The sequence below is a fragment of the Numenius arquata genome, chromosome 3 (genome assembly GCF_964106895.1).
Source record: "Numenius arquata chromosome 3, bNumArq3.hap1.1, whole genome shotgun sequence".
In the NCBI taxonomy this organism is placed as follows: Eukaryota; Metazoa; Chordata; class Aves; order Charadriiformes; family Scolopacidae; genus Numenius; species Numenius arquata.
The window spans coordinates 35,337,459-35,355,470 of NC_133578.1; the positions used below are offsets into that span (position 1 = coordinate 35,337,459).

General features: G+C 39.2%; 1 protein-coding gene across 1 annotated transcript; it reads right to left on the minus strand.

Annotated features, from left to right (window-relative positions):
* Positions 1 to 944: 944 nt before the first annotated feature.
* Positions 945 to 17,596, minus strand: WDR75 (WD repeat domain 75). Its single transcript, XM_074145157.1, has 21 exons — positions 17,508 to 17,596; positions 17,214 to 17,343; positions 16,290 to 16,355; positions 15,528 to 15,621; positions 14,791 to 14,915; positions 14,384 to 14,454; positions 13,716 to 13,832; positions 13,080 to 13,168; positions 12,113 to 12,271; positions 11,710 to 11,769; positions 11,505 to 11,620; positions 10,862 to 11,034; positions 9,895 to 10,058; positions 7,572 to 7,755; positions 5,582 to 5,676; positions 5,069 to 5,164; positions 4,309 to 4,478; positions 3,675 to 3,734; positions 3,427 to 3,570; positions 3,255 to 3,346; positions 945 to 1,211 (listed from the first exon to the last, which is right to left on the minus strand). The coding sequence occupies exons 1-21, from the start codon at positions 17,594 to 17,596 to the stop codon at positions 1,004 to 1,006; spliced, it is 2,502 nt and encodes an 833-aa protein (XP_074001258.1). The 3' UTR covers positions 945 to 1,003.
* Positions 17,597 to 18,012: the final 416 nt, after the last annotated feature.

An 18,012-nucleotide genomic window follows, 5' to 3' on the forward strand; every position in this document is an offset into this window, starting at 1 on the left:
GAAAGAAACAAAGTCCTTCATTTTAGCTGATCATTCTTCTCTGCACTTTTAAGAGCTCCTCGATCAGTTCAGCCTTTGCTAAATCTAAAGCGTAAGTGATCTAGAAAAACAGTCAAAAAGCTGCACAAGCACCAACTTTGCTTCCTGAAGCTCATAAACCACAAATTGCATTTGGGTGTGAAAGTAACTTCGTTCTTATATTCCGCTTGGGGTGCATTAGTTCAGATCTTGAGGGAGCTTCTGAAGTGGATCTTCTGATCATCCCTGCTTACAGGACTTCAGTTCACAGTCATGCCTCAGTCTCTGGGCACGCACACTGGGCAAATCACACTAGATGTGCTCCATGCATGCGCTGACTGCACAGCAGCTGCTAAAATACATTCAGCCCACTGAATCAGACTAGAGCAAGTCAAACCCGTGTCGCCGAGTGCAACGCATATATAGCGTGGACATCATATGCTTGTATCTATATCTAAAGTATCTATATTCCAGAATCGGGCGTACTCATTGTCGTCCATCTGGACAGGAACTTGGGAGGAGGAGACTTGTTACTTACCTGTACACAGCACCCCTAAGAGCTACCCTGATTTCCCCAGCCAGACCTTGAATTAAGGAGCCTTATTCACTGAAGCTGTTTGCTCCAGTTGCTTTGGCATCTGTAGCCCAAGCCTCAGTGGGGGAGGTTTTCAGCAGCCTAGCTGTCACTTTGCTAACAGATCACAAGTCAGGTAACGGACTCAGCTTTGCTATTAGCATTTTAAATACACTTGCAAGGGGGGGAAACAAACCCCACAGGTTAAACGTTTTCTAAGGTCAGAGAGAATCAGCAGTCAACTAGAAGCAGAACCAGCTTTTCAAAACTTTAATCCCTCCCCCCAGTTCTTCTTTCTTATGGAACTAGGCTGCTAAAATTTATGGCCAAAGGACTCGAGAGATATTTTTTTAAAAGAATATTTAATCCGCAAAGCTTCAGCTAACAGTATAAAACCCACAAGATATCTGTTCAGAAAGCTGATATCCAACTGTAGTCCATTTTTCTTATTTTTCGTAGCTCTTTTTCCTGGGATTTAGACAGTTTACATGTCATCTCTCCTAGTAATTCCACAGGACTTGTATCTTCTTGTTCCATTTCAGTAACATCTTTTTCCTCATCTGAATCATCCTCTGTTTTTTCACTTTCCATTTCCACTTCATCAGCAACTTCTTCAGCGCTGTAAGAGGAAGATGATTGGAAACAACCCAATTAATGAAATTAATGAGTACTTCCACATACTACAGTATCACACACTGAGGTGTGTGCAGAGAGGTAAGTTATCATGCAAATAACTAGGTAAACATTATATTTTATGTAATTTTTTTAATCTTAGGCTACTTACAAACTACTATTATTTCTCTTGCCATCTCAATTACAAGCCATTTTTCAAATAGCTCTCCTCTGTTTTAAAGTAAACTTAAAATATTTTGCTTTTTCCAAATATAATACATGATGTCAGAACAGGCAGATCATCATTACCTAAAAAGTTATAATCTCACACTCCTACAGGATTAGAAATGTTGGATACATGGGTAGATGAGAAAACATTCCAGGCAGCCATTCTTCTCTTTCAAATCTGAAAATGGTTACGTGGTCTAAAAAATTGCTACAATACTCGGTGTGTAGACTAGAAAAGAAAAAAAAGTTTGTTTTGTTTTTTGTTTTAAACACAGGGAGGTACTTAAAGCAGCTGCTCCCTTCTCACTCCAAGAGTTAAACTTGTGAAGTAGAAAGCACACTTCTGAAGAATTATATAGAACAGTTAGCATTTGCACTGTGGTAATTAATAGTATGAATTCAAGTGTCTGCTGTATAAATATTTTGGATCTCATTAGGAAAGACCTGCGTGGCAGAACAGTACTTGTCTCCTAAAAATCATCTGTTCTAATACAAGCTATTTATCACTCACAGAATGTAAATGGTGAAACGTGTCTATTACATTAATTTTCTTGTTAATGTTAAATCATTTTCTTTTTCTTGGCAGTATAATATATTAATCTATACAGTGATATATTGTTGTTATTCTTCAAGAGCCCAATCCTACAGCCCTTATATGTAACTTTAAATGCGCAGTCATATTAATTACCAGTGTCAAAGTATAAGCTCTACGTGTGCAAATATTCACACAGGCCACTGAACTCCCAAATTCTTCAGTACTGAAAATACATGCAAGTTTCTATATATTCCTTGTATTAGATTTTTGCCAGTGTTTTGTTGATGTGGCAAAAAGACTTTTACTTGTGTTGTCCAGTAAGAAAGCCGGCTATCCTGGCCAACACAATGCAGCAGAACTGATTACACTGCTGTGTTGGCAGAATATAACGCACATCCAAAACCTACTCAAACCGGTGTTCTTTTCCAGGTAAACAAACCCTGGCAGCGTAACCCATCCTCTCATCGGTCTTTGTAAATGCAGAATGGCAGTTGACACCAATGGCAAATTTTCATCTCTGGCTTGGCAGAGTTTCATTAAACACTTTAAAGGACAGATTGCACAAAGAATACAAGCATTTCACTGGCTTCAGTGTAAGCAACAAGGGATTAATCCTAATACCAGGCTACAGTGTCATAACCCCTGTGCCTGCACTCATTTTCTCGAGGCACACATTGATCTCAGAGGAGCAAGCTACAGTACATTTTAAGTACCTATCGAACTACTGCATTAAACTGGGATTAATGCATTGTAGGACAAGCTTAGCTAGCTGTGTTCACAGTACACACTCATATTTTGTAGCTTAATTAGGAATGAAATTTGATTTCTAAACAAACTGTTAAGATTAAACCTAAGGACTAACTTCTTGGTGTATCTAGAAACCTAAACCAAGAATTATGCAGGAAGTAATTATAATATCAAATAAAGCTGAGAATCTAACATTTATCCAAAAATACCACTAAAACCATTAAATCCCTGGAATAAAGTTAAATTCATAAAGAACATTTGATTACCAAAGGCAACAGTTTGTGTATGAGCACATTATGCCTAACAATAGCAAAAATAACAGCAACAAAAGAGCCAATAGCCTAAACAGCGAGTCCGCATATCTCCCAACACCTGAGTGGCTTTAAAAAAAATAATAATTTAGCCACAATAAAGTGTTCTACTAACTTATGTCAATAGAAGAATGAGGAGTGGTGGAAAACCGCTTTTACACTTTAAACAAAGATGTACATAACTTAAAATAACTTCAATAACTAAGGAGAACGCTTCAATTTTTCTTACCTTTTGTTCTTTTTGGAGATGAGCAATGAATCAATAAATACAGGACAGAGGAAGGAAGCAGACGGCAAAACGTGTGCTGGAGTGTGCAAAAGCTGAAAAGATAAAACAGAAGTTCTATGAAAGCTTTTGCGTGTCATGATTTTGTTGGTACACTTACTGTAGTTACTCCTACCTCCTTGACAGCAGGTGAATCTTGCTCACGCTTATCACGAACAATTATTTTCCCAAGGTCTATATCCTCTTGTGATTGCTGACGTCTGTGCTTTCCCAGTAGCAAGCTAAATGGGGTCACAGGAAGGCTCTCTTCTACTGCCAGCTTGAAAAAAGGTGAAAGTTTCAAGCAGAATTTTAGTGTCACAAATCTAAGTTCTATCTCGTTTTGAGTTACTAAAATTCAGGATCAAGCTAGGGTTATTGTACCTGTTTGCTTGACGGTGTAAGCCTTTCTTGTAGAGACTTTGTGCTAAGCGTCATTAGCTCCTAAAATACAGAATGATGTAGCAGAGTTACAGTATGCGAAACTGCTTTCCATATTTCCATGCCTTGCCTACAGAAGCTTCCAACTGGCCCAAAAGCTTTTATCAGTCAAGCAGAAGTGGAAGAAGCAAACACTTCTCTTTCTATTTATTTTATAAATAAACTGAAAAGAAGGAGGAATGGACCTAGAGGCTCTGTATAGACTTTTTAGGAAAAGAAACAAAGAACCACCCACCCACAAATTACAGGGAAAACTGAATATCATATGAAACATTTTGATAATCAGCAATAATATAGCTTCTGGGTGGTTATTTAAGTTAAACACCATAAGCAATATTCTCAAATTCTTTAGTTTCTTGTATGAATGAGGCAGCAGAAAACCAGTATATAATCAATTTTGAACTTAAGCCGTTTTGGCAGTTGAAAGCTTTTAATGAAGAACAAAGCACGGCTTATGCTGCCCTGAAATCACAAAAAGAAACTCTTACACTCAACAGCAGAACTCTGAGTTTGTATCAATCCATGTTCAGGAAAATACTTTTTCCCCAGGAACTACTTGCCAATCACTATTTCTTACTTGCGTATCCGTAAGGAAAAATAGTTGGGATCTTCTTAGCCAAAGGTATTTTTCTGAGCCAACTGTTTCAGGTTCATCTCTTGGAACGAAGGCAGCAAGCTGGATCTTTTCTCTACAAAGGTTTCTCTGGATATAGATTGGCCGTGGCTCATTTGGTTTAAACACAAACACTGCAAAACCAAGAATGCCTTCACTTTAAATCATGAAATTCTTACCTTCCTGGATAGCTGTCAGAGCTCTCTGTATCATAGCCAGTAAAGGCTGGACAGGATTGCCTTTAAGCACTAGCTTGCAGGAATTACAATTGGATAGCCTTACTGGTAATAGAAGGTACCTTTCACAGCATTCCAATCTAGAGAACATACTTGGAAATTAACTTTTCTGTAAAAGAGTAGCTCTAGGAAGAGTAATCATAATTTATAGTCAAAGTTCTAAAACATAGCTGTACAGTTCAACCACAGTTTTGCATTTACAGGAGAGGGTCAAGAACATTCAAGACCCTCACCCAGAGAACACGGTTAATGCTGTGCTATCTCCTGTCCTGGAAACTAACTGCTGGAAGAAAAGATGGGCAGCCAACATGCTTTACTCGACTGCTGCTGTCAGACATGGCTCAGTTTTCCACAGGTGCAAACACAGACTGAAGTCCATCTTCTGGCTTCCATGGGGCTGAATTCTAAGAAAACCTTTTCTAGAAATTACGCTTTCACAGTTTTAAATTCCACTGACTATTACTTGTCAAAGAAGCCTTTGTACTTACAACTGGACTCTTTTGAGAGCCATGAGACAGCAGCAATATGTTCTGAAAGGGGATCAGGTTGCAGAACTAAGACGTTGAGGTGGGCACTCCATTCCACTGAAAAGCAAACACAGCAAGAGCCAGACATGAAAAGGCAGCATTCAGTTCTATCCCACTACTTTGCCAAACAAAAGGTTAAACGGGAAAGACATGCAAGGCCTTAACCTCTGGAAGAGGCAAGCCACTTCACTTATTCCCATGTGAATAAACATACACAAACATTGTCAATTTCTACAAGTGCAGGAAATACTGTTATTGTGTTATCAATCGTTTAACTCAGAATTCACTAGGGACGTGCACACAAAGCACACGTACGCTGGACAGGATACTATAGTGACAAGTATGAAAATCAGTACATTTCCACAGGACATTTTGTGGTGGATGAATACGGAATCACACTAGAAATATTTAAGGTTTCATAGTAAATTCACTGTTAAATGTTATCACTTGAGCATACATTTAATCTGATCTTACATGCACAACTGAGCAGGTTCCAGCAACATAGAAAGCCATAATCAGTGGCACCAATAAGGTACTTGGAACATGTTAGTCTCCCAAAGCAGATGTTCCTACAGAAGTAGAAAGTCAAAAGAAGTTAGTGACTTTCAGATTTCATCTTTGTTTCTCTATGTAGTAATGATTCGCATATCACAAAAACATTCAGTTAAGATTTACTTCTTATATTTAAATCAGGATAAGTTTGCTTTTTGCTTTCACCTCTAGCGGCATGAAACTTCACACACAACCACCACACAGGTCTGGGAGATTTAAAAGTATACATAAATCTATAAGGATTACACATTCTTATAAAATCACTCCTTGAAATCAGAATGTTAAGGTCTTAAGTAAGTTACAAACCCATCAGTTTCACATTGGGACTGGAAAATAAACTCCGTATTTAAAGAATTCCCACTGTTGCTGTAAGCACTAAAAAGTGAGGAGTAACAATAATAAAAAAAAGTTATTCTTATAGGCTGCTCCAATTGAAGAAAGTGTGTGATTTGTTTTCACTTTTTTTAAATATCTGATTGTCTTGTTTGAAAATAACAGAACAGCCTTTCGATTTGTAATGCTATAGAATGTTTCCAAAAAAGCTAGTAAGGGACAGAATTTCTTTACTAAAACATAGCCCTTTGAAGTTATGCAGTTAATACAGTAATTTAATATAGTCCTAGAGTAATTTATTTCCTTTTAATACAGCATACAGTAAAGGCTAGAAAAGGAGCAGCTGGTCTGGGAAAAGCTTGCCACTGTACCAAGCTGTCAAGAGAGGTTTTCTCTACAAATACAGTAAAGGTGTGGCTTACATCCCTCCCATGATTTTCCCGCAGACCAGTTTTAGAATAATGTTCCTCAATTTCCAATCTTAGAGGACCGTATAGACAAAACTGACTTGATCACACAAAAGAAAAGCTTACAAACAAACACAGAAAAACATGGAAGCAAGAAATCTCTGTATCTTTCTAGGATTCTTTACAACTTTGAAACACTGTGACCGTGCAATGTTTTGCCCTCCATTTCAGGTGTTTCCTGCAAGCAGGTACATGAAACACCTCTAAAATTACTGCAGTAATGACTTCGAGAAGCAAGTTTGAGAAGCAGTTAGAAAAACATTGCCACTGAAAGAGAATGCTACAATAGGTTTGTAGCATCTTCCTGTTTCAGCTATTTTTTAGATACAGGATCTGTCACAGAGATTTAGTAGATGAACCAATGAGGTCACCTATTGCCCTATTTTCTCCGAGATTATCGTAAGAAAAATGGTATACCACCTGGATCAGAAACTGCTGTACGTTTGCACAGTCTCTATCTTTTATCTCTACCATTGACCTATGCCGCTCCTCATTATCCTTACACAACAGAACAGTATCTAGACCTTCAGGATGCCTTTTATCATGACAGCACACAATGGAGCATGCTGGGATAGTCTGCCAGGCAAATATGGATTTTCTAACAGAGGTTAGAAAGAATCTCTCTCTATATACATTATATATTTTTTATATATTATTTATATATTTTATAATACAGGTAATAAGGTCAATATGCCTTTATGGTTTATTGATACAATTTCTATTTGTATGCATGCATACATGAATAAAGCACAAACTTCTTATATTTTTAGCAGTACTTTGATTCATCTCTAGATTAATGGGGAAAAAGAAAAGGGCTATTAACACAGTACTGTGTGCCCAGAGATACATATTTGAGTATGGGAGGTACAAGAGTCAAAAGCAAGTAAGAAGAGGAAACTGCAACGCTTGATCTTATTTTTAACCATACCATTTTTACCAGGCACCTAAAAGCCATTTTAGAATCTTTTCTATACATGAACATAAAACTGTTAAATTCAATATTTATATGAATATATATATATATATATAAGGTCTTGGACTACTATAAATTGATTCTTTCTGTTCTGAGAGTTCAAGTAAGACATAAAAAAAAAATCAGATAAAAAACATACCTTATTTTTCCAGGTGGATGGCAAAATGTACACTTGAGATCCCACGTAACCGAATCCCATACAGTGACAGTCTCTTCAAAGCTAACAGCAAGCAAAGAGCCATCTTCTGAGAAACAGCAGTTGGTGGCTTGGTAGTTGTGGTAGCTGCCTACAAAGTCACAGCTCCAGCTCACACTTTGCTGTGCTGCATTGAATAAACAAGCTAGTTAATTCAAGTCCATACATAAAGAAAGAAGAAATCAAGTATAAAGGCTGCAAAATAGGCTCAAGAGCAAGACAGTTTTGTTTCAGAAGGCTTACCATGAGCTTTGTTGGACTCAAATGCCATCTAGTAGGTTTTCCATTTGTCCTCAGTTTTGCATTTGAACAGTGAATCCTGACATTGACATGGTACAATATTTACGTTTACTTTGCCAACTACATTAACTGTGCTCTCAAGTAGGCAGATGTTAGATAAAAGAAAAAGGATGCTGAAGTAGAAAATTTGAACACAGGTTACATTTGAGTCCAACCAAGCTCATGGTTCATTTACATAAAATTTGAGGATCACAGAGTGACCCATCAACATGGTTCCTTGTGTTGGTTAACCTGCCAGTGCATTCAGTTGGGATACCTTTCCAGTTGTTGATAATTACCATAATATAAACAGATGCAGTCGGGTACTTACCACATAACATACATTTCCCAGTATAAATAGAGTCATACAGCATGCTTTTGAAACATGTGAGTAGGATGAGGAAAGAAAGGAAAATAAGTTCACCCTAAGCTAAGATAGCCTTTATATAATGGCTACAAGTTGATGATTAAAAGAACTGCCTGTAAAAAAACAAGCCAGAAACAATTCACTACTTTAAACTGCATGGCACCATCTAGAGGCACAGTGAGAGATCTGCTGCAAATAAAAACATGCCTGAGTGTGTTCTACAGATGAACAAATTAGTTTATTAATATTTGCTGCACAGAAGCCTGCAGCATGTTGAATCCTTTTACTCTACCCTGTCCCTGCTGGGAAAATACACCACAGAAGCCAGCAAAATTTGCACTTTTACACAGCCGTGAAACAGAAGTCTGTACAGTCACTTAAAAAAACAACCAAACAAAAAAATACACTCAAAAAATCCCTGATAAGGCCAGTCAGCTTACACAAAAACATTTTGTGGAAGGAAACAGACCCCATTAGGTTTCATTGCCAGCCCACACTGTACTCAAAATCAAAGTATCTGCTCATTAAATTAAGATATAATCTAGGCTTAGAATCATTTACAGTCCAAAAAGAAAAAGAATAAGCCCCCCTCAGGGAGTTGCTATTAAGTAAATATATGAATAAATCCTAGTAAATGAATACAAGCTTTAATTTTTCTTCTCCTGAGCAGCCACTTTTGAGGAGCAAACATCTTGGAAAGAGAAGGTCTATTTGGCAAAGTAAGTTTGTCAAATGGAAACTGTAGTAGTTCAAAAGTACTTTTTGAACGTGTTCTCACCTGCCCATGAAGAAATCACAAACATGTTACTAAAGCGCAAGCAGTTCAAGCAAGACTACTACCACATCTATTTGGGAACACAAAAAGATAAGACACCCAAGTGGCAGCAAAGTTCCAGCTAACTTAAGTGTGCCTTATAACACACATTTAAGTAAAAGGAATAACATATCAGTAAATAACATTTAAGTAAAAGGAAATTAAGAAGTGGGAAATCTTCTGTATTCCACATCCAAAGGCACAGAGAGTGATACACATCCCTCAAAAGTTTGTTTGAAACAAGCAAACATCAGCATGCATTTTGAGAGGTGAAATTTGGTTACTTAAGTATCTTGGAATTGGATCCTAAATATCCATTCTAGGGCATTCAAATATCTAAGGGGAAGGAAGGATGTTCAAAAAAAATGAACTCTGAAGTGGTGGAGCTGCAGACTGGCAAAGTGCTATCATTTTACACTAAGTCAACTAAAACAGAGTAACACACTTCTGTATCCTGCTCCCTTGAGCAGAAGTCTTAAATAAAAAGACTATCCAGAGAAATGACAAAAATCAGCATGGAGAAATCATTACCACAAACAATCCATTAAACAAATCAACACAGGCTGCCGTTCTCTTCTGCAGCAGGCTCAGCAAGGACTTTACTATTTCAGGAGACCTCCACATCAATCCGTAACTACAAAACTATGAGAGAACTCTATCACAGAGAATGCACAGGAGAACACAATACTCCATGTGATGGCAGAAATAGACAAATGCATGGGATGCATTTATGGATGAAGTTAGGGTCAGAATTTCTACAGCATGTTACAAGGTAAGCAAGTAAGTTATGTTTTGACCATACTTACCCTCTGGATCCGTGTCTTCTACCATCACCCAGACTTTAAACACACAGTCTCTGCCAGTTGTTACCAGTATCAGAGAGTCATCTTCCAATTCATCCATGTCACGAAAGCACATGTCTGTTATGTGGTCCTCATGGGGCATATTTATTCTTGTATTCAGCTTAAAGCTATAGGAAAAGAAAACAGAAGCTTGCCATTTTATTTCATTTTGAACTTCCAGAAGATTTCAGTCTAAGATGATTCTGGGAGGGGCAGGGAGAAGAGGCATGAAAGAAATTTCTTGGATTTTGTAACATAGCTAAATGTTATTGCATTTAGAGATTGGATTTCCCTAATCACTTTGACACAGCAAGAGAGACCGTAGCCCAGCACTGAGAAAGGATTATCACTAAGCAAGTATCACTCTCAAATACTCAGCCTAAACTCTGGGCTGTCTTTCTAGTATTTAGGCAACCAGTCACATAGCTACTACACAGATCAGCTTTATTTCGCTCTATTTCTTCTTTAAAAAAATATAAAATTATATATATTTTTAAAACAAGAAAAATCAGGGAAAGTGTATGAACCAGATGCATATGTTAGCTAAAGAAAAAAAAAAAATCAAAAATGAAGTCATAATCTTCTGTACCCTAGAAGGACTAATCAGTTAGTGATGGATTAGACAGAAGTGGGAAAACTGAACAAGCTGTAAAACCATTCTGTCAAGTCCACGATTGTCCCATGGCTAAAACAGCCTGTCTGATTAATATAAATAAAATAGATTCAGAGCAATTATTTCCAATCTGTATTTGCTTCAACTCTGTGTGCTGTTTCAGACGCATGTAGCATGCATGGTAAACTCTCCCTAGGGTCTTCCCGAGAATTTTTAGTTGATCTGGAAAAACTCTGCCTTTGCAAAACAAAGCCTGTGTAGGTATTTGTGTGATGCTTTAGATTTTGACATCTAGGAGGCCAGCTCTATTATCATTACCTTTGCGTTTCTTCATCATAGAACCACAGCTTCAACTGTAACTCAGGGTCAGTTACTTCTTCTCTCTCTTCTACTGTTGCTAACCACTTGCCTTGTGCGCTAAATGCAACTTTTACCAAGTCAGCTTGGTTTAAACCTGCCTGATGAATGTATTGTCGTTGCACAATATCCAACTGCAAAACAAGAAAACAAAAATTAAATTTCAAAATTCAAGTGTAGATTTAGATATACTATTCATAAAACCATGGAGAAAGGATGTTCTGGAAGCACCGATTAGAACTGACTGGGCTGTGGCATTAAAAAAGTGTGTAAAGCATAATTAGGGCATGTACCTTCCACAATAATGTTAAGTGTACGAAAGAAAAAAAAATATTTTAGAGGGATTTTATCTATAATTTTTTAATATTTAACTTCAAAACAGTGTGCTGCTCCTGTATTTATTCAACTGTCAACATTTAGCTCTGCTTAGCAAGTAAAAGAAGTTTGCAACAAAACTGAAAACACCTCAGCTTAGAATCCCACCTCACACTATGGCTGCTGGCTTTTTTCCCTGTTTGCCATATTAAGTCTTCAAATAAATTCTGAAGCATAACTTACTGGATTGACTAAGTTAAAAGTTTTAGTACGAGCCCATCCTACTTACACTGAACAGCTGTTGGTCACTTTGGAGACAATAGAACTGTAAGTGGCCAGGCTCTCCATTCAGGACCAAAGCTTTGGTTCTAGGATCAACCACTAGACCAGTCTTGACATTTGCACCTGAAAACAAAAATAAGATGATAAATGACCTAAGATGGGAAGTGACATATTCTGCCCTCAAAGTGGAAGATAAATTTTATTGCACTTACTTTTGATTAGCCCTTGAATACTTTTGGCAAATCTTAGGTTGCTGTTGATTATTGTAATTCCTGAAAGGAAAAGCAGATTAAGTCTTACAAAAGGCTTCTGCAACATAACCACATCTCATAGTGGGGAAGGGACCTTAACCAACTGTACTTAATCCTATAAACGTATCTTTTTTTCAATTTATGACACCCCTACATCGAGGTGGAAAGTGAAGTTACAGCAGTTGTTGGGCAAATTCGCAGACCTGATGAAAGAGCAAAAGATCGCTTCAAGCATCTGATCTTTCAGTTCAATATTGAACTTATGTAGTAACTAATTAATTCATCTAAAGTTAAGAAAGTAAAGCTCACACAGATTTGCATTCCATTTTGCTTTACGTGATACTTAAAATATGTTTTAGCTTACTATTGTCTGTATGCAAGGTACAACAGAGTGCGCCATCAGATGCCATGGAAATGTACTCAATGGCAGATCCCAAACGAGGAAGGAAATCCTTCTGACAATCTGATTCATTGCGCCACAGAACTAGAACAGATTCAACTCCACCACTCAGCAAGCAGGTTCCTATTTCAGTAATAAAAATGCAGTTAGAGGTTTTGGTTTACAAAAAAAAAAAAACATCTAAAAATCATCAGCATACATGTTTAGAATGACAAACACAGGTTTCTCAAAAACCTTTCTTAAACTGTCATGTACAAAGCAATTATTCCTTATATGTAGCCTGGGCAATACACATAGACATATTTCTCATTATCCCATGTTAAATTGCTAGAGAAACTTGGATTAAGTAACAAGTATTTGTGCCTAAAGTAAAATTTTAACAATGCTTTGGGAGTAGTAGATTGCGTTACTTTCTCAATCAGCTGAGTCTTTGTGTTAGAAAATAGCTGAATTGTTCTCCTTCAATCAGAATTACTTTGCAGTGGGAAATATCCTAAGGAGAACAGTTCAGATCACACAATTGATATTAGATAACTGTAAAAGTTAACTGTATTTTTGCCACTAGGTTAGAGCTCGGACAAGACTGCTTGTTTTATTTGGATGCAAATAAGGCTCTGGCAAGAACTCATCAGTATTACTGATGAAAGAGAAGCAGGTGGGAGAGTGAAGGTGAGGGAAAAGAGGTAAGAGGAGAGGTTAGACTTTACATCCTACCACAGAAGGTAGCTATTTGACATTATCAATGCCAATCAAAAAATAAAATAACAACTGCTTCCATTTTTATTTCAGATTCTTCCTGGACATATTTAAAATCCTAGAAATTAATTTGTTAGTAAGTAGACAAACTCAAACTTCTGTTGATTTTTCCCTCCCCGCTGCAACGCTTTGACTTTGAAAGTTGGAGGTTGTTTGGTTTTCTTCTTTCACTCACCCTCTACAGAAAAAGCCAGATCCATGACAATATCATGATGCCAGTGCAGTGTGGAAAACGTGTACTCTTTCTTGTGGTAGAAATTCCTCCTACATGGGGAGAAATAGAACAGTTCTTTAAGCACAACATCAATAACAGAGAAAATGAAAGGAAATACTCAATAGAATCAAGTATATCATCCTCTCTGCTAACTTCCCACGTGATGCAGAGGGAGGGAAGAAACCATGCTAGCTGGTTTTCGGCACCTTCTTGCTGCACAGCCCCCATCTTAGACATACTGAGCAACTTGGCAAGCATATGGTTCTTAACCACACAACTCCACCAGCGTGCTCTCCCTAGGACTCTGCTTGCCCATACGGAGTTATTTTAGCTGCTCCTGCATTACCTTTTTCAAATACAGTTTGGATTCATGAAGCATAGTTTAATAGGAATATTCTCCCATTTGATGTTAAAAAGAAGCTGTACCCTGAAGTCCGTGTCAGTGCTGCAGGTTCACAGGGCCTGCCATTCTTTGCTCATTATGACTTCTGAAAATGGCAACGCTAAGGATGAATGAGACTGTTTTGCTCAGGTTTCACTTGATTCCTATGGTCACATCAGTTTATGGGATACACAGCTGAATCAAAATGTGCATACCAGAGGCGAATCTTTCCATCAGCATGACCAGTTGCAATACAATCCTCCGTAGGATGGCATGCTACGCAAGTGAACTGATTGTTTCCACTTTTTGTCTTCACTGCACTTAGAGAAAACCTTAAAGAGTTAAGAAAGTAAGAGTAAGAAATGAGGTTTTGTTTGTTTTCTTTTTTTAAACAAAGCTTCAAAAGGATCAGCTAATGCACATAAAAATAATTCCGACCAGTGAAATTAAACATCTCTGAGTTGTTACAGTTACATGCAGTCTCCAAAAAATAGTGACAGACTTATTTTTCTCTTTATTTCATTAGTTCTTTGCCTTTGAACAAGCTGAAAGATTTTTCCTTCTCTCTCTTCTTCCACCCCTGTTCCTCCCCCTGCCCGTTTTGGCCCTGACCAAACTTTGTCACTTGTTTCAGTCCAGCACCAGCCTAAGCATTTACCTGAAAAAAATACACGCCTGAGCTGGAAAGGTAAGCTACCAACACATTGCAGCACCTCACTGTCTGCCTCTGCAAGGAGCTTCTTACATACTGACCACATCCCCTCCAGCACAAAAACCGAACGGTTGCTGACAAACAATACAAAATAATGTGCGCGCACATCAGCAGGTAACAAACATTTACCACATATCAGACTGAATCAATACTTGACATTTTCATTCCTACCTGTTCAACTGTTTCTGTTTAAAAAAATAAACTTGGAGATTAACCTCCTTCACTGATGCCACGTATTCACCCTGTTATAGTAAAAGAGCAACACAGGACATACAGATTATGTTCTTACACATGAAAGAAAAAAAAACCCAACCACAAAGTACTTAAAATTGGAGATAACATATAAAGTGATGTTAAGTAAATGTTTTCCTATCCCGAGTGTTGTGTGGTGGTTGTTTTTTTTTTAAAAAAAAGCATGTGTGTTACAAACACACAGATTCGTTTAACTTCAGTTCTGTTTCAGTGCTGCTGTGCCTCTATAAAAGCGTAAACAGCATATAGATCATTTGAGAGGGAAAAAACCCGCAACCATGCAACACCCAACAGAAGAAAAAAAAACAAACAAAAGGTGAATATACTTCTCTTCCAAACGCAATACGCTTCGGCGACGCGTCCACACCATCCAAAACCACTGACAATTCCTTGGCTTCCAAATCTTGGCCTGCTGCTTTTGTCAGCTTAACCGAGACCAGCTGGAATGTATCTGACCAAAGAAAAAGCTGTAATCAAAAGGCTTTTATGAACAAGTTTATGTATGCCCCTTAAAAAGGAGATTTGCACCCCTCCTACCTTAAAACTAACATGCTTGTACGTTCCAATATTTTTTATAAGTTTGAAAAAGTTTGTAATACCTAATTGTTTCAGATATTTTTGATTCAAACAATAGTATTGAATATTGAGGAGACTGAAGATAGTGGATTCCATGAAAAAATATCTACGCGTGCTTTTAAACAGGACAAGTCTATTTATGTTAATACTGCTTATGTTGGAAGGGTAGTCTCAAGTACTGTAGCACACCCTATATCATGTTAAGCACCGCTTAAAGATTTATTGCATCTACATCACCAGATACATGCAGTATATGCTTCAAAAGTGAAGATAAGCATTCTTCTAGACAAATACTAAAATAATAAATGTTGTAGAATGAAAACGGAAAAAAAGTACAAAATGCACGACTGCATGTCATAGGATTTAAGAAATCTTTTCAAAATTAATATATTAAGAGCACGTTCTTGCAGCATATCATTCACTGACATGACAGCTGTTGTGACATAGCATGATTTAGATGACAAGAATGATGCTAAATGTACCGTACCTCTTTCACCACTCTTTGGAATTACAACAAACACTGAGTCCTCAAAACTAGCAAGTGCGTACAGTGCCAGAAGTTTGGATCCTACAGTGAAAGTCTGAAGAAAAAAAAGAGGTGGTGGTCAACAATTATTACACTTCTGTGCATAGTTGTCAACAGTGAATAATGCTAAGTTTTTACAATAAGGAAAACACATGTGCTTTACTTGATGTATTAAGTAAGACAAATTAAAAGACCTTAATTCTATCAAGTACTAACAAAAATGTTAAAACAGTACAAGTAAGATATGAGACATCAGATTTACCGAAAAACCTGAAGGTACCTTAGCCCTAATACAAAGCAGAAGGCCTCTTTTAGGAAAGTGCCTCTATTTAGCAGAAAATGGGAGCAAAGGACAGTTAGCAGCCCACATTTTCAAGCCATCATATCAACTCCTGTTGGCACATCACAAACTGCAGCACACTCCTTAAGAGCTACACTGGATTCTGAACTGCAGCAAGTAGCAAAGTTAGTATGTCAGTACGTATTCCATCTTTTTCCCCAAAAGATTCTGCATCATCGTGAATTTCTGCAGTGACACACACAGTAACTGCCACATTCTATTACTCCCATAGATAGACGGTTTTCAGGCTGCGTTAACAGCAGAACAATACACCTTGGACTGACTTTTGCCCATATGTAGTAATAGCTGAAGAAATCCTTATTCTAGTATCAATGGGTCAAGAATTACTTTGACATGTGCTCAACAGAAATAACTCAACATACTTTAATGGGGATCCCATCCATGAAGTCCCACAGCTTAATGCTGCCATCAAGAGAGGAAGAATATAGCTGAGGAAAAAAAAAAAGATATACGTATCAGTTAAAGTAATATATCAAAGCCAGCTCTTACATAAAATCACAGCTTAAAAGTTGAAAGATTGATCAATGGAACTGCAATTCCAAGTAGCTGAATCATCAAAAATACAGGACATGGCTCAGCTCTGTGCTGCCTTCAAAGAAAGTGCAATTGAAATACAACACTACTATTCTAGTTTGAAATATACATTTTCATGAAGTGTGAAACAAACAACAGATATTTGTGTTTATCCACTTCAGACTAACAGAATATTCACAAATATCCATTATACGAACATCTATTAACACTTGCATCCGATTTTGCATAGGTAACATGCAGACACAGTCCATCTTGTCAAATAATTCTTGTTTATACATAGACAGCAAAAAAACCAAGCAAACTGAGAGCCAGAGCAGGAGCAGCGGTGAACAGGGAAGGCAAGCTGCTGGCAGACAGAGAGCCACTGGGAAATTGCAGGAATTTAGTCAATTCTGCATCTGTCACAGCAGATAGAGAAAGTAAGAGGGCAAAGCAAATATTGCTGATTTTCTCACATGCTTCTTTTCCCCATTTAATAATTAAATAATAATAAAAAAGGAAATTTTGCTAGCATTTCCATTTTGCTATCATTCCATTCAATCAGTGTGTTTGCAGAAAACAGATATAACATTTATTCTTCCAGCCAGGTTTAGGAGAAACATCAGCTCGGCAACACTATAATCGCTTCCAGCCCGTTCTCAACTTCCAGCCAGCCCCGGGGCCAGCCCTCGCAGAAGCAGATAAGCTGCACCGAGGCGGCAGGAGCACCCCCAGCAGCCCCCCCAGCCAGGCACCCCGCCGCCCCCCCAGACCTGCATATGGTTGTGGGGGTTGAGCTGGATGCCCGTCACCAGGTCGGCGTGACCCCCCATCAGCCGCAGCGTCTCCTCGGTGGCCACGCTGTACATCTTCACGAAGTCGCCGGAGGCGCAGAGCAGGTACCTGGAAGGGGGATGAAAGCCGTTACCCCGCCACCCGCGGGAGGGGGCCCAGAGACCCCTCAGGAGGGACAGGCCGCCCCGACACCAGCCGGCAGCCGCCCTCACTGCGGAGCTCAGGAGCCCCTTCCCTCAGGGGCGGAAGGCCCGGGCCCCAGCCCCACTTACTTGGAATCGGCGGAGAAGACAGCCCGGGCGCCATGGAGGCTGCTGCCGCCGCATCGCACCACGCGGAGCGCCGCCACCGGCGCCACCATCTTCCTTCCCCCGCCGGAACCCCTGACCTTTCACCTTTGCCCCCGCCAGCGCCGCCGCTCGCGCCCCGCCCCTCCCTCACGACGCCGTCGTGCCCGGGCGCCTCCGTCACTTCCGCCTGCCACCGGCATTGGGGCTGGGGGCGGGTGCTGGTTGGCTCAGCGGCTGTGACGCGTTGAGGGCGGGCTGCTCGCGCGTCCTCGCGGCTCCTCAGGGAGCTCCTCTGGCCGTTAACGGCTACTCCTCTCAGAGGCGGTGAGTGCTGGGTCGGTGCTGCCGCTACTCGGAGGGGGGAGAAGGCCTCCGACCGCCTGCTGAGTCCAGCCCTCTCGCAGAAACGTCCCCTCGCCCTGCCCTGCCCCGGCCGCTCGCCTGCATTCCCCCGCGGGAGGGAGGGAGAGAGCCCGGGGGGAGAGAC

Excerpts from the sequence above, each read along its gene's own strand:
- WDR75 (XM_074145157.1), bottom strand. The coding sequence starts at position 17,596 with ATGGTGGCGCCGGTGGCGGCGCTCCGCGTGGTGCGATGCGGCGGCAGC. Across the intron at positions 11,621-11,709 it reads TATTCAAGGGCTAATCAAAA|GTGCAAATGTCAAGACTGGT; the intron begins GTAAGTGCAATA and ends TTTTGTTTTCAG. Across the intron at positions 7,756-9,894 it reads AGAAGACACGGATCCAGAGG|CACAGCAAAGTGTGAGCTGG; the intron begins GTAAGTATGGTC and ends TATTCAATGCAG.